The 27,747-nt window shown below is 36.0% G+C and overlaps 1 protein-coding gene across 1 annotated transcript in view; it reads right to left on the bottom strand.

Moving 5' to 3' along the window:
* The window catches only part of Lac (septate junction protein lachesin), a 122,412-nt gene that overhangs the window by 11,935 nt on the left and 82,730 nt on the right, over nt 1-27,747 (bottom strand). Inside the window, exons 3-6 of the mRNA XM_090392681.1 lie at nt 27,424-27,555; nt 11,862-11,961; nt 3,440-3,712; nt 583-870 (exon numbers count right to left, since the gene is read on the bottom strand). Coding sequence (XP_090248807.1) covers nt 583-870; nt 3,440-3,712; nt 11,862-11,961; nt 27,424-27,555 — 793 coding nt within the window. The remainder of the gene's footprint in view (nt 1-582; nt 871-3,439; nt 3,713-11,861; nt 11,962-27,423; nt 27,556-27,747) is intronic.

Here is a 27,747-nt window from a genome sequence, read left to right as displayed (position 1 = left end):
CAATAGTTTATATTCCACTAATTTATGTTTCAATTCTGCCATCTTATCTTATTTTTTGGTTCCATATCTTTATGTCCTTTCCATTGTAATATTATTTTCAGCACCATTTTTAAATTCAATACCAAATGTAGCATCTTCCTTACCTCTAAAAATCAGGTATGTTCTAACTTGTTACTTGTTCTGATATACAAATTTCAAATTAATAATGATTTCATTGTAGTAATTTATATTCTATAATAACCTACTAATGCATAGCCTAAATTCCAGCTAAATAAACACAGTAACTTATTTTTCAAATTTCACCACACTATACAGTGTATGCGTGTTATTCATGTTTTTGAAATATGGATTCCAACAGCTGATCTAACTGAATGTGTTTATTTTGTATATGTAAATGACTTCTGCTTGTAAACTTTTGGAAAGATAAACACTGTTTGATTTAATTAAAATTACTTTATCATAAATGATTATGTGAAATAAATATGGATATTAAAGCATTCTTATGAATACCACAACATTAGTAACAAATAAGATTAAGAAATAACAGTAAACATATATATAAAATGAGCCAAAGTAACTTACCAAATAATTCAATAACATTTTCATGAGAGCCTAATTTATTGCTTCCTTGGCAGGTATAGTTGCCATACTGTTTTTTTTCGATAGTTTTGACCCTCAATGTGGAATCTGTATATTCATTTACAGTACCAGACATAGAAATGTGATAATGCTGATTATTACTCAAGAGAATACCATCTTTATACCACTCAACAGAAGGTGAGGGAAATGCTTCAACATGACAGTGAAGATCCATGTCAAACCGCAAAGCTTGTGCATAACGTAATTTATCTACTGTCACTATAGGAGCAACTAAACAAAAAATTAAATAAATACATAAATAAAAATGATGTATTATACAGCATATACTTTCTTTCATGCTTACACAGTGATCAGAATACATTATAAAAATTATGGATCCAACTACCGTATTAGAGTAAAACTTTAGTTTAACATAAACCAAAATATACACTCGACATTTTGACCTTCACATTAAGGTCATCTTCTGGAATATACATGTGTATGTGAAAAGTTTTTTTACCTTGGGGATAATATATATTAAGGATATTAAGGATAAGTAATTTTATAAACTTGGTTTTTTTAATCCTTCTTCCAAGTAAGCAAAACAGTTAAGTATGCGCCTGAACGTAGTTCAAGTCTAAAGGTAGTGCAACACCAGGGCAAACTTGTAAAGGTGGATAAAGCTCTAATCACTATTCTTAGTATTTCCCATAATGTAAAACACATCTCACTAAGAGATATATACTGTTATACATTATAGGTGGGGAAGTCACTACCCAGACCGGTTTCAACCTTTTTTGAGGTCTCCTCAGTGAGCAGTTAGACCCTGAAATACCAAGGTTTTAATAATACAGAGCATTATCAACTTTACCTATACAAGTTGCTACAAGGTACTTTCAATAAGAAACTCTGGATGAGATAAAGATGTGAAAAGTTTTTTACCTTGGGGATAATATATATTAAGGATACCAAGTAATTTTATAAACTTGGTTTTTTTACTCCTTCTCCCAAGTAAGCAAAACAGTTAAGTTTATGCCTGAACATAGTTCAAGGTGCAAACTTAATATATATATTATCCTTAATATATATTATCCCCAAGATAAAAAACTTTTCACATCTTTATCTCATCCAGAGTTTCATATTCAAAGTAAAAGCACCTTGTAGCAACTTGTATAGATAAAGTTGATAAGGATCTGTATTACTAAAAACCTTGGTATTTCAGAGTCTAGCTACTCACTGAGGAGACCTCAAAAAAAAAAAAAGGTTGAAACCAGTCTGGGTAGTGACCCCCCACCTATGATGTTTAATAGTACACATCTCTTAGTGAGATGTGTTTTACATTATGGGAAATACTAAGAATAGTGATCAGAGCTTTATCCACCTTTACAATAAGTTGACCTGGTGTTGCACTACCTTTAGACTTGAACTACGTTCAGGAGCAAACTTAACTGTTTTGCTTACTTGGGAGAAGGAGTAAAAAAACCCAAGTTTATAAAATTACTTGGTATCCTTAATACACACACACACACACACACACACACACACACACACACACACACACACACACACACACACACACACACACACAAAGAAACAAGCTGTACTGGCATGCTAAAGTTACTGATCAACCGTTAAAACTATTTGCCTGACCTCTGGTGCTAAAAAAAAAAAAAAAAAACTCACTACATCAAAGCTAGAGTACTGTTGTTATTATTATCCATTAGGTTACAAATTTAAATTAAGCGGGAGAGTAGCATGTTCATACAAAAAATAATAGATAAATAAATGCACAGAAATTACAATTACTTATATAAGTATACATATAAATTGCAACTGATATGGATAGTGGCCAATAAAAATTGAAAAAAAAATTGCTTAGAGTCCTAAAGTCAGAGTTTGCTGGAAACTAAGTGGGCCAAATGTGTGCCATCCAAATTCTTGGGATTTTTAAGCCCCCATTATTATTAAGATTAGGATGGTTAATCAAAATTTCACAGGCTTCTTTAAATTTCCATTCATACCAAGTGTTTGTATGATGCAAAGAACAAGTACTTTTCCAATCAATTCGATGTAGGGTGTTAAGAGCGCGATCTGAGAGGCCTGCTTCACCAAAATTATTATATTTAATGTGTCGTTTGTTCTCTTTTTTTTTTTTTTTTTTATGGATAGGGATTGTATGTCCAGTTTCCCCAATATAAGGTAAAATTTTACCTATCTTTTACTTTTATTATATTATTTTTATTATAATTACCTAAATTTACTTTTATAGAGCAAGTGTAGAACTGGATAACTAAGACAGTCTCTCAGGACTCTGGAATATTGAGTATGAGAAGAGACTGAAGGAAAGTAGTCTTCAGAGGTTGATGGAGATATGATTGAGACGTGTTGATGAGAGGCACCTATCAAACAGATACAGGGGAATTATTGCATAGGATAATGGGTGATGCAAGAATGAGAGGTCATTCCTAGAAATTGTACAAAGATCATGTGAATAAGGAACAAGAAAATATTTTTTTTTTGCTTGGCAGGCAGAATGAGTGGAATGTATTGTCAAAGTGGTTGGCAAGTGCTACATCACTGAATGTATTCAATGCAAGGTCTGATAGTTATGGTCTGTGAGTGTTTAACTTTCACAATGAGTCATCAGCCTCCATGGAGGCTTGGAAATAATACTAATAATATCAAAACCAACCTCAAACATATTTCGTAGTAGTGTTTAGTATTACATATAGTAAAATATGTATTTCAGCAATTGATGATGTTTAAGCCAGCCATCACCACCCTGATTAGACTTATGTCTCCTGGTGGAATACCAATGATAATAATAATATAACAATAACATACAGATAAAAATACTTACATTCAACTTCAAGACCAACATTTCTTCGAGCGCCTTTTCCCACACTATTGTCAGCAATGCAGTAGTAAGTACCTCTGTCATCCTTAGAAACATTGCGAATGACAAAACTATTGCCCATAAATACAGCCCCACCTGTTGGCAATAGGCCATTATGTTCTCTTCTCCAAGATATTCGTGGAAATGGAAAACCAGAAGCATAGCAATTGAGCGTCACAGCTGCTCCAGTGTGTGTGATAACTGACCTGGTACTATTATCTGATATTACAGGAGGAACTGAAAAGAAATAACCAAATGAATAATGTAATAGTCAAATTCAAAATTTCTGTATTTCATGACATACAAAAAATAAAATATAAATACAATACTGCATAAGGAATGAAACGATCTTTTTATACATGCAGCAAGTGAGTAGAAATAATGACTTTAAGTGACCAGGGATATCTGACTAACAAATATTTAAGAATTACAAATATTCTTAAATTACCAATTTTACTTTGCACTGAATACACACTTATAGAGAATGAACATATTCCATATGAACATAATTTTAGAAAAATTTATGAATTAAGTATAAAGGTAGTGCAATGTAGTAATAGATAACCAGATGATTATTTAATGAAACAAAAAAGCCAAGTATTATTATGGATGGAAATATCAATAATTGCCATATTAAAATCTCCATCCTTAACAATTCTTTATTAAGGGTGGAGATTTTAATATGGTTATTTTTCCAACTTTGTGACAGTTTTCAGAAGCAGCATATACTGTATATGGGATCCTAATATAGAAGACAGTATCTTGGATTTCATAACAACATCAGAAGAATTAGTAATACATCATACTCATTACCTGACCCCAAGGTTAGATGATCACTACTACACCCCATGTAGTAGTGATCATCTAACCTTGGAGTATTAAAACTAAGGGTGTGTGTGCGAGAGAGAGAGAGAGAGAGAGAGAGAGAGAGAGAGAGAGATGATAATTAGGAAGCAGCAAAGACAGGATTTCAAAGTTAAATCTGAGGGAATGATAACTGGAGGACATCATTCGATTTTATTATCAATTGAAATGGATTAAATTCACAAACCACTACAATTTTTTCAATGATAAAAAATGAGAGAGAGAGAGAGAGAGAAAGAATGAGAGTTGATAAAATAATAACAATTATTATGATAAAGAGCCAAGAGGCTATTTTTCCAGTGGCATAAATTAAGTTAAGGGGATAATAAATCCCTCATTATTTTAAAGTCGGATACGAAACTCGGAGATTGAAAAAATTCTTTGGCATGAAACTCTTAGATGTCGATCTCCGAGTTTTGTATCCGGCTTTAAAATAATGAGGGAGACTATAAATCACCCAAACTAGCTATCATAAATTCCCTTAAATTCATTCACACTAGATGCACTCACTATCCCTAAAGGCAAACTAATCCACTCACTCACTCACTGCTCTGTGAGAGAAAAACCTAGCTCTTACCCGTTTCTTGATTCTGAACAAACTTATCAAACACTATCCTAAAAATCAGACACTTCCTATAATACCCATTCAAAAGTTTAGAAACCTCTATCATATCAGCCCTCTTTCTCCTGTTAATCAGTCGGTAATCCACATACTTGTAATCTGTCCTCATAATCTAAATCCCATAATCCAGATATAATATTTCTAAATCTTCTTTGCATCCTTTCCACAGCTTCTTTACTTCCGTGGAATCCAGGAGACCAAATCTGTGCACAAAAATCCAGGTGTGGTCTTATCAAAGCCTTAGAAAGAGGCAAATTGACTTCCTTATCCTTAGATGTCAAGGTTCGCTTCAGCATCGCAATTATCCTCTGAGTTGTATTCTGAACTTTTGCTATGTGACCTTTGAACTTCAAATTCCTATCCAACAATACGCCAAGATCCCTTGCCTCCTCAGTTTCTTGCTAATATAATATGATGCAGCTGGAAATCTCATCATGCCGAAGTGCATAACTTGACACTCACTAACATTAAACTGACAGACATTTTTGTTTGCCCAAATTTCCAGCTTATTCAAATCATTCTGTAAGTGCTGAATATCAGTAGCATCCCTGATTGCCCTGCCTATCTTCGCATCAACGGCAAACAATTGCACATCTGATATCATTAATGTATAGATTGAACAATAATGGCCTAAGGACTGAACTCTCAGATATTCCAATCTCACATTCTCCAGTTTATGCAAAAGCCTTTTGTGTAGTATCCTATCGAATGCCTTAGAAGAATTCAACATTATTATAATGTATCCATTCCCTTTATCCAACTCAGCCATAACATTGTTATAAAATATGAGAAAATTGCTCAAATATGACCTTCCTTTAGTAAACCCATGCTGCTCCTTGCAGATACAAATTGTTTGTCTTCCCATTTCTGTATGCGAGTTCTTACTAACTTCTCTAAAATCTTCCCTACCACACCAGAGATACTGTTAGGTCAGTAGACACATCAGTTTTTACACCACCCTTGTACAATGGAACTATCATATATTCCTTCCATTCCTGAGGTGAGAATCAAACATGTGAATGGCCTAGCCAATTTGGTTGAACATTCCTTAAGCAAACGTGCTGATATTCCATCTGTTCCTATCAAAAAATTCTTTTCCAGGTTATGCAACAGCTCTCCAATTTCATTTTCATGAACCTCTAACTCTTCATCCAATTAGCAGTAGCACCGTGCACCATGTTACATACACCTGGTTGATATATCTTAGCAAAGTGAGCACTCATTAATTGAATAATCTCATTAGCTTATGACACCAGAGTACCATCTGCATTTAATGAAGTTATTCTTTCACATTCATTCTTTCTTTTGCTTGCAGCATAATGATAAAATTCTTTTGGATTACCTTTAGTTTGCATGGCCAATTTCTTTTCATACTCCGATATATGCTCGTTACTTTTCTGGCCTGAGCTTTATATATTTCATCTCTTCTCACTCTTATTCTCATGATATTCTTTCCACATCATCTTCTTCATGTGGATCTCTTGCTTAATAAGGTTGCACATCCATTTCACTCTGAACAAACTTATCAGACACTTCCTATAATACCCATTCAAAAGTTTAGAAACCTCTATCACATCAGCCCTCTTTCTCCTGTTAATCAGAGTCTGCAACCTATTTATTCTTCAAACACTACGGATACATTCAGATACCACCTCATTTAAGCACTTTTTCAAAGATTCCCATGCATTGCTGACATTTTTTCCCATTCACTAGCTGATATCATGGGACAAAAAATAGCATTCCCCTAAGTTGTTCATAACTTCCAGCTTTGTAGTTCAACGTGTAGCCTGTTTTAATCAGAGCTTCAATACAAGTAGATACTTCCCAAGAAAGAACAGTATGATCACTGTCACCAATCGGTGGAAAAATAGCCATATTCTTGACAGAGATCCCTTCTGATGATATGAGCAAATCCAACACTCTTTGATCTTGAGTTCCTTCTTGTGTCAAATAATAATAATAATTCAATAAATCCCTCTTCTTTCTTATCATGAGATTTCTCATCTACCAAATCAATGTTTGAAAAATTAAAGTCACCCCGTTAAGTCACCCCTACCATAATGATCACTCATTTCGTACCCATAAGGCTAAATTGGCAATGCATTTCTTCGTCCCCTGCAACTCAGCCACAAGGTCTGTAGCAATATCCCACCATATATTTCATTTTGTTAGCCTATACTTCACACCAGATAGACTCAAACTCACCGTTACATGGGACATAGTTACCATCATTGTTTTCTTGCATTGCTATCCTAACTGGACTTAAGTCATCTGATATCATTAGTAGTACTCCTTCTCTTTTCCTATCTCTTCAGTTATTCCTAAAAACCCTTTGTTTCTAATGCTCCTGGCATTTGTGTGTAGACATAATAAATTATCATCTAGCCTATTCTTATAATTAGATATGCAATTTATTTCGCCTTGTTGTAGAACTTTCTCTTTTCCCTTCCCCAGACATATTTAAAAGGTCCAAACCCAAAGAATATTTTTCTATCCCTTTGCCACATACATAAAAATGTTCTCAAACATGATAAAGGCATTTATATTTTTATCATGTTTGCATACCACAGCTGAACTTTCACACGCATTTTTCCCATTCCTCCATTGATAATTTAGTTTACCTGACTCTCTGCATTAGGTTTCACACCAAGTAGTGATTTTTCCAGGCTCCTGATGTCAAATGAATTCAAGTGCAAGCCATCCCTCTTATACAAGCTTTTTCTGTCATCAAACTGACTCTGCACATCTAAAAACTTGTATCCATTTCTATTACATAGCCTATGTGTGAAATTATTTACTATCATTGCCATCCTTCTTAATTTGGTACTATCATATCTGGGTAGCAAACCTGCAATTTTTACTCTCTCGCATTTCTTTCTTGCTTGCTTCTTCCAACAGACATGTCATATCTTGTCTCATACTACACTTGTTGCTACTTAAATTATTAGTACCTACAGCCTCTATTTGGCCTGAATCCAGCTTGTTCTTCACCAAGCTTTTCTTCCACAATTCTTCTCATCCGTTTCTCAAGTATACTGGCATAAATCTTGCCTGGAACACTCAGTAGAGAAATATCTCTGTAATTCTCACATTCAGTTTTATTTCCCTTTTTATATATGGGTACTATTAGAGCTCTACTCCAATCATCAGGAATTCGTCCCTCTGTCCAGGCCTTCTGAACTACACAGCGCAGCCACTGTAAGACTTTTATACCACCATACTTCAGCATTTCTGGTCGAATATTATCTACTGCTGCTGCCTTTCCCCATTTCAAACCTTTGATGGCTTTTTCTACTTCAAGTATGGATATGCATTCCTGACTGCATGCCTGTTGAGTGTACAGTCAGGAAAACTCAATAAATCAACAAAAATCACAGATCACAGTTTTTTAACAGCACATCTTTACACCAGATAACCTCGAACCCAATCCTTTGGATTATTCTAAGAAATTCAAGAACAGTCAAGAAAGAAAAGTGTAAACTAAACTGTGGAAACACAGGTGTCCAATACCTAATGAACACTATTTCTGAATACATTGGCTATCAATACTCAAAGGGTATATATATTTAGGGCATTATTGGTGAGTATAGAAGGCAATTAAGGTAGAATAAAAGAGGTGGAAAAATTTTTTGGTACATACCTTTATTGATTCTACGATGTCTTCCACTTCCATGATCTCGCTGGAGGTTGTTTACAAGTGGGGGGGGGGAGGAACGTGGTGGTGTGTTTAGACACGGGAAAATAGGTTTAGATAACCCAGATTAATATTAATAATATATATATAAATATATACATATATTATTTTGAATTAGGGCACATTTTTGTGGGGGGGGGGAGGAAGATAAAGACTATTGTGGCAACTGGGGATGGGTTAATGGGGTGTGGAGCCGTTTCGGTGCCACAATAGTCTTTATCCTTCCTCCCCTTCCCTCCCTCCCCCCACAAAAATGCATCCTAATTCAAAATAATATATGTATACATTTATATATATATTATTAATATTAACCCGGTTTATCTAAACTTATTTTCCTGTGTCTAAACACACCCCCACGTCCCCCCTCCTGCTTGTAAACAACCTCCAGCGAGATCATGGAAGTGGAAGACATCGTAGAATCAATAAAGATATGTACCAAAAAATTTTTCCACCTCTTTTATTCTACCTTAATTGCCCTAAATATATATACCCCTTGAGTATTGATAGCCAATGTATTTAAATAAGGGTCACTCCTAAACAAAAACAGGCTATAATAGCCAAATTTATAATAATAGTTTTAAGAGGAGTAACATGGGTTTTTTTCCCCCAGAGTCTATACTTAACTATTTCTGACGATTACAATGGCAAATTCAGATGAATCAGCTTGTGGCAATTTGTATAACTGATGATTCCGAGTAGAAAGTGGGTACACATTCAAATTGTACCCACTTTCTACTTGAAATCATGAGTTATACAAATTGAATCATGTGCAAAGGGGTCACATGGTAGCACTCAACAGGATAAAAGGCAAAAGGCTGCGTTAAGCAAATTGTGTTTGAAGGATGCTCTTTTCGTGAAGGAAATAAAGTTGCAAACCTGGATATCTTGTAATGTCTCAAAGACATCATCTAGATGATTTCACACAGGGAAGAATTATTGTCAAGCTTGAAGAACTGCAGAATTACTGATACTGCTAGGAGATTTAAAATCTCACATAGCATTGTATCCAGGTTCTGGGCAGCATTTCAAACCAATGGAATGTGTTCCAGACATTTGTTAAGAGGTCACCCTTGCTCGACCATGGAGCATGAAGACAGATTTTGGTTATAACAGCAAAATGTAATCAAAGCACAATGACAGGTCAGCTTGCAAATCAGCCCCATTCAAGCACAGGTATGTGGATATCTCGGCAAACTGTGGAAAGACATCTGTGACAAGTAGGCCTATATGTCCAAAGGCCTGTAGTCTGCATTCCTTTATTCACAGCTCATCATAGTGGTGCTGTATCCATAAAAATTGGAGAAGATCCCAATGGACTAATGTATTCATTACAGATGAGTCATTTTAGTCTTTCCTCTGATTCTAGACGACACTTAATTTGGCATGAAAGGGATAGATATGGTGATGCTGGGATCATGTGTGGGGAGGAATTATGCCTAATAGATGCACTGAGCTACAAGTGCTGGAAAAAGGGACTATGACTGGTAAACGATATTGCAACAAAGTTCTTCATTGTCATGTTCGATTGTTCTGTGGTGCTGTATGAGAAGGATGACCTGGTGCTAAGCATGGTTCAATGTTGTGAGAACTGCATCGCAGTTCGGGGTGGACATATTCCATACTGAAATGTCTCTCCTCATAGTTTTCTGTAAGCACTGTACATTAATTCCTTAACTACATCCTTAGGAAGTTTGCAACTTTTGCTAAAAACATATTGCAGTTTCATTTGTATAAAATTTAAAAACACATTTTTTGGGTAATATAATTTATTAATATGCTGATGATAAATTTATGTCCACATTTGGCTGTGGTCATGAAAATGTTTTCATTAACAGGTAAAAATGTATTCATCCTTAGCTTTTGGACACTAGTGTGGGAATGGAGATTTGGTTCCAGTTTCAACTCAGCCAGATAGTTAGGTGACGTGTATACACAAACGCCAGAAGCATAAGAAATAAAGATAATAATTTCTTAGCATTGTAAATGTGGAAAACAAAACATTATAGGTATTAGCAAGATGTTCTAATAGCTAACAGAAGATATTATTGGAGGAACAGAATGTGATGGGTTCAGTTTATTCAGGAAAAAACCAAACAAAATAAGAAGATTAGGGAATGCTATTAATGGTTGCAGAGGAATTAAATCTAGCCAGATAATATTACTCATACTATCCCTACCATCTTCAATGGTGGGGAGAGTATGAGTAATAATGCAGGAAATAATCCAAGTTAAGAGACAAAATATTCAATTGGGTTCTAGCTACAGAAAAGGAGTATTTGAATAGGACTCTGAACCTCATATGCCGATAAATTTTATGGATAGAAAGAAGATTATCATTATGGGTAATTTCAACTATGGGAACATACACTGCAGGGAAGAGAATTTATTAATTTATAAATTAATAAATTACTGATGGATAACTACCTAAGAAGTGCATGATGGAAGGAATTCCACTACATGAACACTGGATCTAGTAATAATATCTGAGAATCTGTTTATAAATAAGATGACTATTATGCTTCCAATCTTGCTCAGATGAGAAATATCAGGGATGGGTTTTGTTTTAATTTTGCAATAGTATTAATAAAATTCAGATGAAGTTATTAGCAAACTGTAGGTTGGAATCTTTTGGATGAAATATTTTTAGTAGTAATTCCTGAGCATTTCTATTTCTTCTATTGTTTATTAACTCATTTATTCCCTGCCATGTTTTCTTAATACTGGAAATAGGTGTTGTAGTATCATTTGGCTTTTTCTTATCTCACCTAATACTAAATTCCACACTTTCAGAATCTCTAAGATTTGCACTTTGGGGAGGATTTGACTTTTTTCCCCAAAGCACATCACATTCTGATTAAAAGAGATAATTATTTATCTTCTCATACAGTATCTTATAATATATTTATGTACAACAGGATAATGTATATCTGAGAAACCTTTTTTTCTCAAAAAAATTTTTGAGAAAATATTTTTGTCTGGCTTTCTGAATCCTATATTATTGCATATAATATACATGAAACTTAATTTTGAAAATGTGACATTCTTCCCTTTGTTAATTTTTAACAAAACAAATAATGGAGTAATTTTTTTTTATGTAATAGTAAACTAAATTATTAAATAACATGGACGAATAATTATAATTGATAACTCTGCAAGAAACAACTTTATTAGAAAACTCAAAATGAGAACTACACACAATTACTTACGTCTCACGTGAACATCCACATCTGCACTCAATTTGCTGGCTGGTCCTGTAATAACTTGGCACTGATAACGACCAGCATCAATTTCTTGTATTTTAGATATCTAAGAAAAATATGTAAGAAGAGTAATACAAAATTATGTAAAATGAAGAAAACGAAATATGAATATAAATAAATGGAAATATTATAAGAAAAAGAAAACTTAGAGATAGGAAAATTTGTTAAGGCTAAAAAAAAGATAACCAATATAAAATATCATCATAATAATAAAACAGCTCTATGAAAAACATTGTCATTTAAACAAAACTAATTTTATTTATTTTTCCATTCATGAATATCTTTTGTTAATATATTAAATCAATAAAACTGCTTGTAAAGATTACAATATCTTTCAATGATACATACAAAGTATTATTATCATTATTATTAATACAATATTATTACTGTAATATTGTATTTATCAAAAGAAGAGCAAATAGGCTTCATTTTGGGGATGTAAAATGAACGGGAATAAAGGATATAAAAGATCTATCCTTATTTCTCTATGACATGGGATTGCTTTGGTATTGAATGAGGGTTTTGCCCTTTTAAAGTTTCCACCTGGTCTCTTAAGAGAACCAACAGTTCAAAACAGCTGTCATGCCCGTGAAACCTTAATCAAAAGTACTAATAAAAGGCAAATATATAGACACCTAGACAGCACTAATGTCTTTTAAGTAGTGCAAGCTAAAGCAATTCCAATGCCAAGGAGTGTACTCTCATAAGCTTTCCTTGGCATCGGGTCTCCCCCCCCCCCCCGCCTTCCATGAGAGGTTGGTAAATCAACCTCTTAATAAGATTCAGAAGAAATTATTAGCAATCTGTAGGTTGGAAACTTCTGGATGAAATATTTTTAGTAGTAATTCCTGAGCATTTAAATTTCTTCTATTATTTATTACATGGTACATTAGTACCATGTTTGAGTAGTTTACAATTTGATTTAAAGAATTATATATTGTATCCTTAGGAAACACATCAGTGGAGGAAGAACAACACAGTAGTAGCAGGGATGAAGGAGGAGGAAAAGAAACCTGTTCTATAGGTTTCACAGTGCACTGTGAAGAGATATCAGGTGGCAGCTGTGCATGTACCAACATAGTTGCTTTAGCTTGCACTACTTAAAAAACATGAGTGATGCCTAGGTGTCTCAGATATTTGCCTTTTATTAAGGTTTCATCAAAACAGCTATCATGACAGCTGTTTTGAACTAGTGGTTCTCCTCAGAGGCCAGGTGGAAACTTTGGATGAAAAAACACTCATTCAATACTAAAGCAATCCCATGTCATAGAAAATTAAAGATGGGTCTTTTATATCCTTTATTCCTGTTCATTTTACATCACCAAAATGAAGCCTATTTGTTCTTTTTTTTTTTTGATAAATACAATATTACAATAATAATATCATAAGATACCAATTGCAGAGTGATCATAGGGTCTTGACTTGGGAGGTGGCTAAAGGTGTGGAATTTGCAATTAAGACAGGGTACATGTGGAATTATCGGGTTGGTAAGTATGACAAGCTTAGAAGTTTGATTGGTTCAGTGCCATGGAATGAACTGCAAGGGCTGGATGTCAACAGAGCATGGGAAGTGGTCAAGGAACATTTACAGGAGGTGATGGCTGATTGTATACCTAGGGTCCGAATAGTAAAACAAGTAGGGGTTAAATGGATGAATAACACTATTAAGCTTGAGCTGCAAAAAAAAAAAACAGCTGTGGAGGAAATTTAAGGGGAAAGGTGACCTGCAGGCACACGAATAGTATAAAATGTAGGCCAGAAGGGTAACGAGTGTGGTAAGAAAAGCAAAAGCAGATTATGAAAGAACATTAGCCATGCAGGCTAAGGAGAATCCCAAACAGTTTTTTCGATATGTTGCATGTAAAAGAAAAAATGTATACGGCAGTATGATTTTAAAGAATGCCGAAGGTAGGGAGGTAACCGAATCAGTTGATATAGTGGAATTACTGAGCGAGCACTTTGCAAGAGTATATCATCCAGGTGGTGACATTGCAGGAATGAAAGAGCCAACAGCTTATATGGGAATTGTTGTGAATGAAGTGGAGGTGAATAGTCTATTACAAAACCTCTATGTCAATACATCTGTGGGATTGGATGGTATACCAGCTCGTGTCGTACGTGAAGCAGCTAAAGAACTGTCAGTGCCCTTGACCATGTTGTTTAATCTGAGTCTCGGATCTGGTTTAGTCCAGAAGGTGTGGAATGAGGGGAAAATAGTTCCACTGCATAAAGGAGGATCCAAGACTGCTGTTGTAAATTACCAACCAATCAGCATATCAGGAATCATTGTCAAGGTCTTGGAGAAAATAGTCAAGAGGAAAATACAGGATTGGATAGATGAAAATGGGATACTGTATGGGGGACAGCATAGGTTTGTGAAGGGTATATCATGCTCAGTAACTTGCTCACGTTTTATAACATAGTGATGGCTGAACTGGATAAGGGTAATGGGTTTACAGTGATTCTACTGGACCTTGCTAAGGCCTTTGACAGGATGGAATTCTAATCAGTAAACTGCAGCATATGGGGATGGATATAGGGTTGGTGAGATGGATAGGAGGGTGGTTGATGGAGAGATATCAGAGAGTGGTTTATTCAGGAGTAGAGTCCAAAAGACGGCCTGTGACTAGTGGTGTGCCGCAGGGTTCTGTTCTTGGACTACTACTGTTCAATTTGTTCATTAACGATATAGGAAAGGATCTGAGAGGAAATGTTCATTTGTTTGCTGATGATGCAAAGTTAGGTAGAGCAATAGTGAGTGCACAGGATGATTTGGATAGTTTGGAGGACTGGGCTAAGGAGAATGGATGTCAATTTAATGTGGCAAAATGTAAGGTTATGCATTTTGGAGTGAAAAGATTAGCAGCCGTATATCACATTGGTGCAACTGTACTCCAGGTGATTGATGAAGTCAGGGATTTGGGAATGTTGGTGGATAGGGAGTTGAAGTTTAGGGGGCACATCACAAAAGTGTCTAAATCAGCTCATCAAATCACTTGGTTGCTGAAAAATACTTCAACAAGCAGAGACAAACAGGTTATTGTTCTGCTGTATCGAGCTTTGATAAGACCCCATCTAGACTACTGTGCCCAGATATGGGCGCCAGGGTTTCTTCTGGATGGGGAGGAGGTGGAGAGGATCCAGAGTGACCAAGATGATAGCAGGTCTATGGAATGAACCTTATGAGAACAGGTTGAAGATTTGTGGGTTGCAAAAATTGGTTAATAGGCAGAAAATGGGTGATATGATTGAGACATTCAAATTACTGAAGGGTTTCTGTAAGATTAATTCAGAAGATATTTTTGAAAATTGACTGGTGGTGAGAGAACTAGAGGTCATACATGGAAGCTGGGCAAAAGTGTGGTTAGCAAGGGTGTTAGAGCTAGGTTTTTTACTTGGAGAGTGGTGAATGAGTGGAATAAGATGCCAGTCTCTGATGGGAGCCATGACAGTAAATGAGTTCAAGGCAAAGTATGATGAATACTGTGTGAATGTCAAATAGTTGACATGATGTTAGGGCCTCCCTCAATGAGTCTATGGACTCCTTGGAGTTGCCTGTAATAATAATAATAATACCCAAAAGTTTCATAGAAAATTTTACAGTTTTTACTATTTTTATTTGGCTACGAATTAAGGACAGATCTTTTATATTTCCTATTTCTTAATAATATTGCATGTGGACTGTATGGAGTCAGCCTCATCATGGAAGGCATAAGCAAATCAGTAACAACCATCATACTATGCCTTACATTCATTCACACTTTCCTTTCTGACAGTGTATTCTACTCATCCATCAACCAGTATTTAAGAAGTTCCCCCCCCCCCCGATGACCACATTCTTAGGAGACCGTTTAGGATTTTATTCTTATCCCTACTTTCCTCCACTCTATTAAATAATCCTTGATCAGTCTAGCAAATCCTTCACCATCTTAAATATTTATATCATATCACCTGTCTTCTTTCCATTCCTCCACTAAGCTCTGCTATTTGCATTTTACCCAATCTCCCCCCCCCCCCTCTCTCTCTATTATGAAGAGAGAGATTCACTTATTTACTCAATACTGGATCCTCTCAAAAGTTTCTCATTATCTGACAACCAGAGGATAGGTTTGTGCACAATATTCTAGGTCCAATATTCTTGTCTCCATTTCCACCTTCTTGCTCAATGTCTTCTAATCACAACAGTAACATAGTCTTCATAACTCTTGTAATGTACATCCTGAGCTTTAGGTCTCTACTGAACATCACCTACAGATCTAAATCTCATCTACTTCCAAACAATTTTATCAATAAACTAATGGCATTCAAACTTCAGCACCCCACAATACAAAACTTCTTGAACTTATCACATTAAGAAAGCACCCTTATTTATTTCTAGCTACCAGCCTTTTATTTTTGTTTTATTTTTATTATTTATTTATATCAGTTGAACACACTAGAGGTTTCACAACCTATAGCAAATTGGTGAGGCATATGGGTAGGAGTCAACAGAAAAGGAATTTGTTAAAGTTTTAGGGAATACAATCATGGGGGGGAATGTTCTGGAAAACAGAGGTAAATGAGCTACAATCAGAAGATGCATGCCTTCAGTGAATGTGTTCAAGGTGAGAGAGAGAAAGATGACAGATTTAGGTACAAGAGACTAAACAGGGCGAGTCCTACCTTGATGAGTCTTTGGAGTCATCATTCTTCCTCAAACTTGTAAGCAAACTTGTCATGCAGCAATCTGTTAAATGCTTTCAAAATTCAAAAAATACCATATAGGGATCTCCAATATCTGGTAACAGTTTTGACTTCATCACCAAGACAAGTAAGTTGCCAAAGTAATAATTCCTTTACAAATCCATGCAGGTCCTTAAAAGATAATCGCACACCTATCAAATTAGTCTTGTACTCTAGTCATAACCAAAACTAAGATTTTAACCACCACAGCTAATATATGGACTAGTCTGTATATCACAAGTCGTAGTTAAGGTATGTATCATTCTTGCACTGTGACACTATTTTGTTTTCCTCCTTCAACTCTTTTAGGATCTTACCTATTACAAAATTCTCATTCTCATTTTAGGTAATACATGAATTTCAGTGATCAGCATCAGACTACTATCCTGCTTACCTCATAGTCCAAAAGTTGCTTTAAAAGAAACATTTGGTTTACTAGAGCATGATTATTAACTATAAGGTCACTGACTGGTATTAATGCTTTACAGCTCACTACATGTGGAATTAAGAGCGCTCTAGTCACTCCACAGATTTCATAAAAATCCATGCTGATATATCATCTAATCCCACAATCCAATTTAATATTATTACCTACATGACTACTTAATATATTATCAGAGACCTCTAGAGAGTCAATGACTCATCGAGGAAAGCCACAGATCACTTGTGCTAGATGTCATACCTTCTCTTAAACTCATTCAGAGTTTAATTCCTTTGAGTGCAGTGAGTGAATCCAGTGCTTCCACTGGATTCCACTTCCATTTTCTTAACTGCTCACAAAGTTAACTTCCACAGATGTTCTCTTCCTCTATCCACCTTCCATGTAATGAAAAATTTTCTCAGTTGATAACCTATAATACTCTTTCAGAAGTGTCAATGTTCATTTCAACATTTCAGTTATCTTCTGAACTGTATTTGTAACTTTTGCAATGTAACCTTTGAACTTCAGTTTCCTATCAACCATAACTCCAAGATCCGTGGGTCTCATCAATTTCTTGTAACATAATCCCACCAATATAATATGCCACTGGAAATTTCATCATGCCAAATTGCAGAACTTTACACTTACTAACACTGAATTGACAAACATCATTTGCCCACTGTTCTTGGTTATTCAAATCATTCTGTAATTGCTGTAGTATAGTATCCCTGTTTGCCCTGCCTATGTTTGCACCCTCAACAAACAACTGAACTTCATCTGTCAAGTCCTTCCCAGTAACATTAATGTATAGATTGAACAATAATGGTCCAAGAACTGATCCCAGTTATACACCACTGGTTACCTTAAATCTGGTAGATTCACACCCACCATATACCACTTTCTGATACCATCTATCAGTCAGAATTCCAATTCCACATTCTCCAATTTATGCAACAGACGTTCACGCAATATCCAATAAAATGCCATAGCAGAATCTAACAGTAACATTATAAAATATAAGCAAAATTGTTAAAAAAAAAACAAACAACCTCCCTTTAGTAAATCTATGCTGTTCTTTTCTAAAAATAGCCTGTCTGTCAATTCATTTCTGCATGCACGTTCTTACTAAATTTTCTAAAATTTACCACCACTCCAGATATACTGATAGGTCAGTATTGACTTCTGATGCTCTCTTACTGAACTTTATTACATTTCAGGAAAGTATCGAGGAAGAGCAGATCCCTTTCCCTCCCAACAACAGACTATACTAAATTCATCACTGTCCCATATATCCAATCTAAAAAGCTGACAAAAAAAAAAAAAAAACACACACAGGGTGACCATAATTAAAGAGGTGTTCAGAACCGTGTAGCAAAAAATATATTGGATGAAATTCAACCAAACTTGGTGTAAGTACATTCTGGAACATGGGGTTTTTATTCACAGAAGATTCTGCCACCAGAGGCCATTTGGCAGTATAAACATGTGGTTTGGGATTAATTAAACAGTAATGGCTAGAAGAAACATAACAAATCAATTTTCATGTTCGTATAACTTACGAATGTGGTTCAATATGTCCTCCTTTCAGAGATGCTCTAAGGACTGTTGGAAGTTTTTCCACTTGGTTATACTATAAATTAAAGATACCAAGAAATTATATACTTGGTTTAATCATTCATCCAAGTGTAAGCAAACAAGTTTGCACCTGAACTATTTTCAGGACTAGGGCACCTCATATAAAGAAGCTAATGACTTTATATCAGCCGTGCGGTTAGCCAAGTGGCTATGCACTTTGCAACCATATGCCTGAGGAAGGAGTGTCCTAGGTTCGATTCTCGTTGATGAAATGAGGAGCTCAAGGATCTCGCTCAGCCATAGCCAAGTTACTGGTCTTGGATGTGGACAGCAGGGTTTTCCCCTCTAGTTTATATGGGGTTTTTCATCCTGAAAGCAGGCAAACCGACCTCTTGAACACACACACATGGATTGCAGTCAAGAATACTTAAGACCCAGCCAAAGATCTGATTCGACAGCTATGCCGGTTCCGAGCCCAGATAAAATTAGGGGGTAGGGATTGAGATGGTGCCATATTTCCCTGTAAAAAGGGCCCTCACAGCCGATGTATCATCATACACTAAATAATAACTTCACATCGCTTGCAGACACGTATAATGTTGCATTATGAGAAGGGTCACTACCCAGACTGGTTTCGACCTTTATTTAAGTCTCATCAGTGGGATCCGGTTCCCACTGATGAGACCTCAATAAAGGTCGAAACCTCACGTTGCATTATTCTGTCTTTCAAGGTTGCTAAATCAGCAACATGTCCTTCATACACCCCGTGTTTCAGATGGCCCCACAACCAAAAGTTACAAGGGGTTGAGATCCAGCAAACATGGTGGCCATGCTGTGGGAAATGCATGACTAATAACTGTGTTCTGTGAAGTGTTTTCATAACATTCGGTGTGCCGGAAGTCCAATGTGAGATGGTGCTCCATCCTGCATGAATATGGTAGAATCAAGGCACTGCTGCAGTTGTGGAGTATCTCTTGATACCTAATGGCAGAGATGACACAAGTCACTGGTCCTGTCAGGCGAAGTTCTTCAAAAAACTATGGACCAAGAGTAAAGAATGCAGTGAAACCACACCATGCCACACTGTGACTTTTGGTGAGTGTAAAGGAGTCTGATGAGGGTTATTCGCAGTTGTGTGAATTAGTGCTACTGTTCAGATAAAAAATGTGCCTTGTCACTCAACAAGATTTTCCATGGCAATGAATGATTCATGCTCATGGTGAATTCATGGTGATACAGGAACTCAACTGTAGTTTGAGTTTCTGCATCACCATGAAACAAAGCTTGAGTATGTGAGATATTGTAAGAGAAAAACTTCAGCACTAGATGCAGAATTTTCCACTTAGTTGAGTAAGGCATGTCCAGTTGCCTTGATATTGCCCAAGCACTGCTGGATCCTTGGCATTAATTCATTCCATGTTCCACAATGGCAGTTGCAACTTTGTCAACTTGAGGAATAATCCATTTGCATCCTTGTCCTAGCCTCACTGCTATTTTTAAATCATAAAATCCTTTTTCTAAGATTTGTTACTGTCACTGGATCTTGTCTCCTATCCTTGAAATGCTGGAATTCTTGAAGTGTGGCATTAGTGTTACTGCACTGCTGTTGTTAGTAAAGCTTGACTAGTAATGCATGTTCTGGATATGGATCTCACCTAAGATGAGATCCATAGAACTTCAGTCTTATCAGAATGACATGAATCTGTTTGTCTCTCTGGGAGGAGTAAAACTGGAGGAAGTAGTGGAGACAAGAGATCTGGGGTTGATGATTGATTGAAACCTGAAATTTAGGGGTCATATTGCAAAAGGTAGTGAAGGTAACACAGAGGATTATTGCAATAATGAGAAGGACACTGACCTGCAGAGATAAAATGGTTATCATTCTGTTGTATAAGACTCTGATCAGACCACACTTAGACTATTGTTCTCAGATCTGGTCCCCAGGATTCGAAGGAGATAAATTAACTGTGGAAAGGGTACAAAGGCAGATAACAAAGATGGTGTCAGGACTGTACATTGTTAGTTATGAGGATCGGCTGAAGGAGTGTGGACTGCAGAGTTTGGTGGTGAGACTTTTAAACTGTTGAGTAGTAGTTACAGGGTTGACACTGGGGAGTTCTTTTGCTTGGTTGAACAGCGGGAAGGAGTCATGACAAGGGGCCATCCCTAGAAGTTATGAAAGGAAACTGTGAGAAAGAGGGTGAGGAGTGGTTTCTTTGCATGGAGGGTGGTTGAACCATGGAATGCATTGCCTGATGGAGTGGTGAGAGCGAGAACGGTAAATGCGTTTAAGGAGTGGTATGATAGACTTTGTGTTTCCTAGGAGGGACCTCCCTCAATGAGTCTTGATAGACTTGTGTTTCTTAGAAAGGACCTCCCACGATGAGTCTTTTGACTCCATGGAGGCCTGAATAATAATAATATCCACCAACTCATCAGTAGAAGCAGTGAGATTATGCAAATACCATGCAATTTGCAGCAATTGTCGAATGGTGGCAGAATTTGTTAGTTTTGGTTTTTTATTTTGTAATCAAAAACCCCATGTTCCAGAGTGTATTTACACCAAGTTTGGTAGAATTTTGTCTAATAGATTTTTTGCTACAGGGCTCTGAACACCTCTTTAATTATGGCCATCGTGTGTGTGTGTGAGAGAGAGATCTTGTAACCAATATAACACAAAAAAAATTGGCATTCCTGATGAACATCCAAAGACTATAATAAATTTAGTTTAATCCTTTATCTAAGTGTGAGCAAAAAAAATTTGCACCTGAAAATATCTTCAGGACTGGAGTAAGGTAGTACAACACCAGGTAACTCGTAGCAAAGGTGGACCAAGCTAACATCACTCCTATCTCAGTATCTCCCATAATGCAAAACACATCTCCTTGCAGATATGTATAATGTTATGTATTAAGCGAAGGGCCACTACCCAGACTAGTTTCAAACTTTATTGAGGTCTCTTCAGTGGGAGCTAGGCCCTGAGGTGGAGATACCAGGCAGAAGGCAGAACTCCTATAGGTAAAGATGACCTCACCAGGCAATGGTGAGGTCATCTTTACCTATAGGAGTTGCCAAATGGTGTGCCACCTTTTTATTAAATTACTCTGGATTTAGAGAAAGATGTTGAAGGTTTATTTTTCACTTGGTTAGACTATAATAAATTTAGTTTAATCCTTTATCCAAGTGTGAGCAAACAAACTGCGCCTGAAAATATCTTAAGGACTGGGGTAAGGTGGTAACAACACCGGGCAACTTGTAGCAAAGGTGGACTCAGTATCTCCTATAATGCAAAACACATATCTGCAAGGAGATGTGTTTTGCATTATGTGAGATACTGAGATAGGAGTGATGTTATCTTGATCCACCTTTGCTACGAGTTGCCAAGTGTTGTACAACCTTACCCTAGTCCTGAAGATATTTTCAGGTGCAAACTTTGTTTGCTCACACTTGGATAAAGGATTAAACTAAATTTATTATAGTCTAACCAAGTGAAAAATAAACGTTCATCATCCAAAGACAAAGTACAGTTCCTAGACCTTCCTAGTATATACCAAGTACTCAACAGTTGTAAAAGCGATAAAAAGTTTTTTCGCTTGGTTATGAAGTAAATTATACTTGTTAAGAAATTATATTCCTGTTTATTCCTTCATCCAAGTGTAAGAAAACAAAATTCGCATGCAAAGTATCCTCATAACTAGACTTGATCCACCTTTGATCCACTTTGATCCTCATAATTGAACACCTTTGCTACGAGTTGCCAAGTGTTGTACAACCTTACCCTAGTCCTGAAGATATTTTCAGGTGCAAACTTTGTTTGCTCACACTTGGATAAAGGATTAAACTAAATTTATTATAGTCTAACCAAGTGAAAAATAAACGTTCATCATCCAAAGACAAAGTACAGTTCCTAGACCTTCCTAGTATATACCAAGTACTCAACAGTTGTAAAAGCGATAAAAAGTTTTTTCGCTTGGTTATGAAGTAAATTATACTTGTTAAGAAATTATATTCCTGTTTATTCCTTCATCCAAGTGTAAGAAAACAAAGTATCCTCATAACTAGACTGCTCATATACTTAGTATCCCATAATGCAAAACAAATTTCCTTTTGGATATGCATAATGCCATGCATTATGGGATGTCTTGGGTCTAGCTCCCACTGATGAGACTGCAATAAAGGCTGAAATTAGTCTGGGTAGTGACTCTCCCATAATGCACAGCATTATGCACATCTGAAAGAATGTGCTTTGCTATGGGATGCAAAGTCATCGTCTCTATATACCAGTAGTCTAGTTGTGAAGATATGATATAGATATTTCGCATGCAAATTCTATCTGCTTACACTTGAATAAAGGATTAAACAAGAATATGATTTATTGCAAGTACAGCTGTCCTATTATGGTCAAACAGATAGGACAACCAACATCAGAATGAATCTCCAAGCATAAGGACTACATCCAGCACCAACACTAGGGCACTCAGAACCTGTGGACCATACTTTGGACACCCACTGGAAGATATGCTTAACAAAAATCACCTTACAGCGAAGTAGGATGATCTTCCTCACAAACACGAGAAACTATTCCTGAAATCTACCTTAAAGAACTACCTAAACCTAAAATTTGGATGCATAAAAATGTCCCAAATCTGGGATATGCTCATCCTCAAAGTATCAGTCCAATGGCCAAGATTACTCAATCAAGCTGACAAATTAGGTGGCACCATTTATGACTTTAGTTCTACCTATATTCATTCTACTTCAATCTCACTCATACAAGATAATGTCTGTGCAAAAAAATCTATGCGTTGTTCCCTGATGATGCCATATTTGTTTGACTCTGGCAAATTATTGGCAGTATTAATTAAATTATTTTAATTAGCATATCATCTACAATTTAATATCCTGAAAATACCAGCATGAATAATCAATCAATAAGTCTGACCAAGAAATCGGCATTCACTGTATAAAAATTTGAGAAAGAAAAACTTGTATGAAAACTATTTTATTGATCGAAAGCATCTTCAATATAATACAAATGGGCAACAGAATACAATTAAAATACAAATAATAGAGCAATTTAAAAAAGCGTTATCATAGCAAAAGTAAGAAAATAGCCAGTCAATAAAATTTCTAATTAATTAATTTAAAAAACGTGGTGTGCAAAAATTAAAATAAGTTAGCTGCAGTTCAAAAATCTTGAGGAAAAAAAATCAACAAAAAAATTATCAAATATAAATAACAAAAAAAAAGAATTAAAAAAAATAATACACCAACCAGAAACAGAATAGTTATATCTTTAACTAAAATGCTCTCTGACACTATAATCAAATCTAACACTCTTTGCCCTCGAGTTCCTTCTGTTACATGCTGCTTGAGAAAGTTTTCCTGCAACAGGCTGAATAAATTCGGTTTTATTCTTCTCATAAGATTTTAGGGCTACCCAATCAATATTTGGATAATTAGTCGCCTATTATGATTACTCTTTTTGTGCCCATTGTCTCTATTTGGTGATGCATTTCTTCATCACTAGCAACTGATCCACCAGATCTACAACAACACCCCATTATGTAATTGATTTTGTTAGATTCCACCTCACACTCAATGGCTTCAAATTCACATAAAATACTGTTACTAGTATTACAATCATAGTTCTCAACAGTAACTGAATTCAAGTCATCTGATATCATTAGCAGCACATCCCCTCCTCTCTTATCCTGTGTGTCAAAAAGTGTGACACGTTTTGATTACTTGTATATGGAAATATGACTTCTGCATTACTTCAATCTTGGTATTAGACTTGTGGGTCTGGCTCCCACTGACGAGGCCTCAATAAAGGTCGAAACCAGTCTTGGTAGTGGCCTTTCCCATAATCGATACATTACAGAACATGTCTGTAAGAATATGTACCTTGCATCATGGAATACTAATGCAAGTGATGTGAAGTCATTAGCCCTTATATACAAATAGCTCAGTCATGAAGTCATTTCATGTGCAAACTTTATTTGCTTACACTTGGATAAAGGATTAAACCAAGAATATAATTTCTTGGCATCTTTACTTTATAGTATAACCAAGTCAAAAAACTTTCAAGAACTTCCTGTGCACAGAAACTGACCGACACATTTAAAGTAGGCTGTTCCTGCTCCTTATCTCACTGAGTTATGCATTAGGAATTGATATTGGTATTGGCAGTCACATGCCTATACAGAAACCATTAATTTCTGTGAAGAACTGGAAAGTTTGTCTAGAGTGGCATCAGGAACACTGTGACTGAACACTGGGTGACTAGAAAAAACTTATGTGGCCCAACAAGTTATGATACACCTTGTTCTGTACCGACAGCACAGAGAGTTTGGCAGAAGTCCAATGAAGCAACAAACCCAAGAAGGTTCTGAAGATGGGGAATATTCTGTTGGTACTGAACTGGTCCTCTGACATTGCTAGAAGGTCCAGTGTCCTCCAAGGAAAATCTGAATATTGTTGCTGATCAAGTCCATCCTGTAATGTTGACATTATCTGGCAGGTACAATTGTTTCATGGATGACAATGCTACTGTCCATCATGCAAAAATTGTTCAGCAGTGGTTCAGCAAGAATGACAGAAACTTCACCATCTTCACTGGCAACCACAAAGCCTGGACCTGAACCCCATTGAAAATGCATAGAGTTGTAAAATTTCTATGTTCCCAAAATATAAATGATCTAAAACATCGACCTTTTATAGTGGAAATACACCAAAATTTCCTTGTACAAACGTATCTGTTTTTATATGTAAAGTTATCTGTGTAAAGAACAAAATAAGCCCAAAGGGAATTAACTCGCTCATTGTTCAAGAAGAGATGTGGAGGTAATGAAACCAAGAAAAACAGCAAAGTTTTGGCATGCCTTTTGAAAATTGTTTACAAATTCCATCGCAGGTGAAGTTCAAGGTCAGTATTGAAAGGGCATGCCGTTAGTCAAAAGGAAAGTCCCATAGGCAGGATTAAGGGGGTAAAGAGGGAAAGTAAGATTTTGTCAGTGAAAATTCGAGAACCATTAAGTCACATGTTATTATCCAGGGTTCTCATAACTATGCGCAAGACTGGTACGGGGACATTAGGGGTCCCAAAAACTTAATCCAAAGTGCAGGGGCACTGGTGGTTAAAAGGTTTGGATCCGAGATGAAAAGGGGCTTCCTTTTTTATCTGGTGTGATCCATCCACAAGAGATCGAGATCAAGAGGTGCCGTTAGTTCCGGAGGGGAAGACAGAGATCCGTCCACCAAGAGCCACTCAAGTTGCAGCCATACCGGAGGTGATTAGTCAAGGAGAAATCTTGCTGTATTGGTCCCGAAGCTCTGCCACTCTGTTGAGTAAGTGCACGCCCTGACCCACGCAATTCTTCACAGAGCAGTTCAAGACACCGGAAAGCCTACCCTGTATCCCGCTAGCTGTCAAGACTACTCATTGGTGCCCTGTGACTCCAAGAGGAAGATTCCAAAACACAGAATGGAGGAGAGACCCCTTAAGCACCGGAAAAGGAATAAGGAAGGAAGACACATGCAAGATAGGAGGAGACCCACGTGAATCCATCTTTTCATTAAATGTCTGTGAATTAAATGAAAATTCCCTATCGAACTGCTAAGTTATCTAACTTAAGAAGGTAGTTTTTAATGTGTGAGCATTGCTCATAAATGTGTGTAATTATTGATGAATGAAACGTGAGCGCAGTTAATTTCCCACAGAAGAAGTTGGGCTATTGAATTTCTTTTGATAACTAGATGTGTGCTTGTAATAATTCTTGTTGTTGAAGTATTTACCTGCTATCATATTATAAGAATGTTTAGAACTTGATGACATAAATTATACAATGTAATTACCAGGGTTTTAACTAAGTGTTTAAGAAAAAAATAAGGTTCTGAGAGATATATATGTACATATGCGTATGGTGCCTTAATGAAGCTAAGTTACAATTGGTATGAGCACCTAGGAAATCTATGATGTATGTGAAATTTCCTAACAGTTGTGATATAAAATAGGCTTATTGAAGATTTAATTAAGTGAGTGTGCGAGAATATACTAGGAATAAAATTTAAGTGATCATTCAAGGCTAAGAAATAGACTTCTGTGAATCAAACTTGTATTTTCATGTAATGTGTATAATTATTAGACCAGTAATTAAACTTGTTTGTTATTATCATTTAAAGTGTTCAGATCCAATCTTTTGCAATGCACTGATCCCAAAAAACACAATTCGGACTTGCAAACGGGAACCCGAAGGCTAGAAGTGATTTAAGATAGGTAGCGAATATTTTGCCATGACTGCAAAAACCTTATCGAAGATAAGATATAGATAATTCTTGATCTACTAGGGTATGAAAGCTTTCTTTTGCCTATAGGGGAACTTCGTCGGGGGCGCAGTCATCAAACAAATAAATATCTGGAGATCCTAGGCATGAGAAGGAATACTTAAGGTAGATCAATAAAGATAAACAATAAAGAGATATTAACAGTATATGTACAAAATATAAGAAATATAACAACCAAATTATAAATATATACATTTTTTACAGAGTATGTTAGAAAAACAGATTGAGGAGCAAAGTCCTCTTCTGTCAAACACCCGATATGTTGTAAACGTAGATGCAGTCCAACACCATGTGGAATCTATGCCAAACTGTATGTGCTGTAATTTGGGTAAAAGTGGTCCAACATGGCATTAAATAGAAGTTTCTAATTTAGTGTTTGGTATGTCTGGATACAGTCTGTAAAAAAAAATAAAAATAAACATTTTAAAAACAAACTGACTATACCTGTAATATATATTTTCCAGTGTCCTTGTCATGATTAATCTCATAACGCTGATCTCGTACCAGTAAAGTAGCACCAGTTGAAATAAAATACACAGCAGATGGGTTATCTGCATCAGTTTTGATCCATACCACCTATGATAAGAAAGAAAACTAATATTATAGTCAAAGCCTTATTCTACACTTCTGAATGACCTCATTAAATTAAATGCAAAACCAAGACAATGAAAACGATTCAACATAAATAGAACTTTGCCAGTTGAAAATTTATTTAAAATGCAGTAAGCATCTGAATGCAAGTAGCAATGTCCCAACATGAATACAATA

Source organism: Typopeltis vanoorti, chromosome 5, assembly GCF_054136105.1.
Source record: "Typopeltis vanoorti isolate ZY-2024b chromosome 5, IOZ_Tvanoo_1.0, whole genome shotgun sequence".
In the NCBI taxonomy this organism is placed as follows: Eukaryota; Metazoa; Arthropoda; class Arachnida; order Uropygi; family Thelyphonidae; genus Typopeltis; species Typopeltis vanoorti.
The sequence above is the reverse complement of the archived record's forward strand: the minus strand, read 5'-3'. Positions and strand labels throughout refer to the sequence as shown.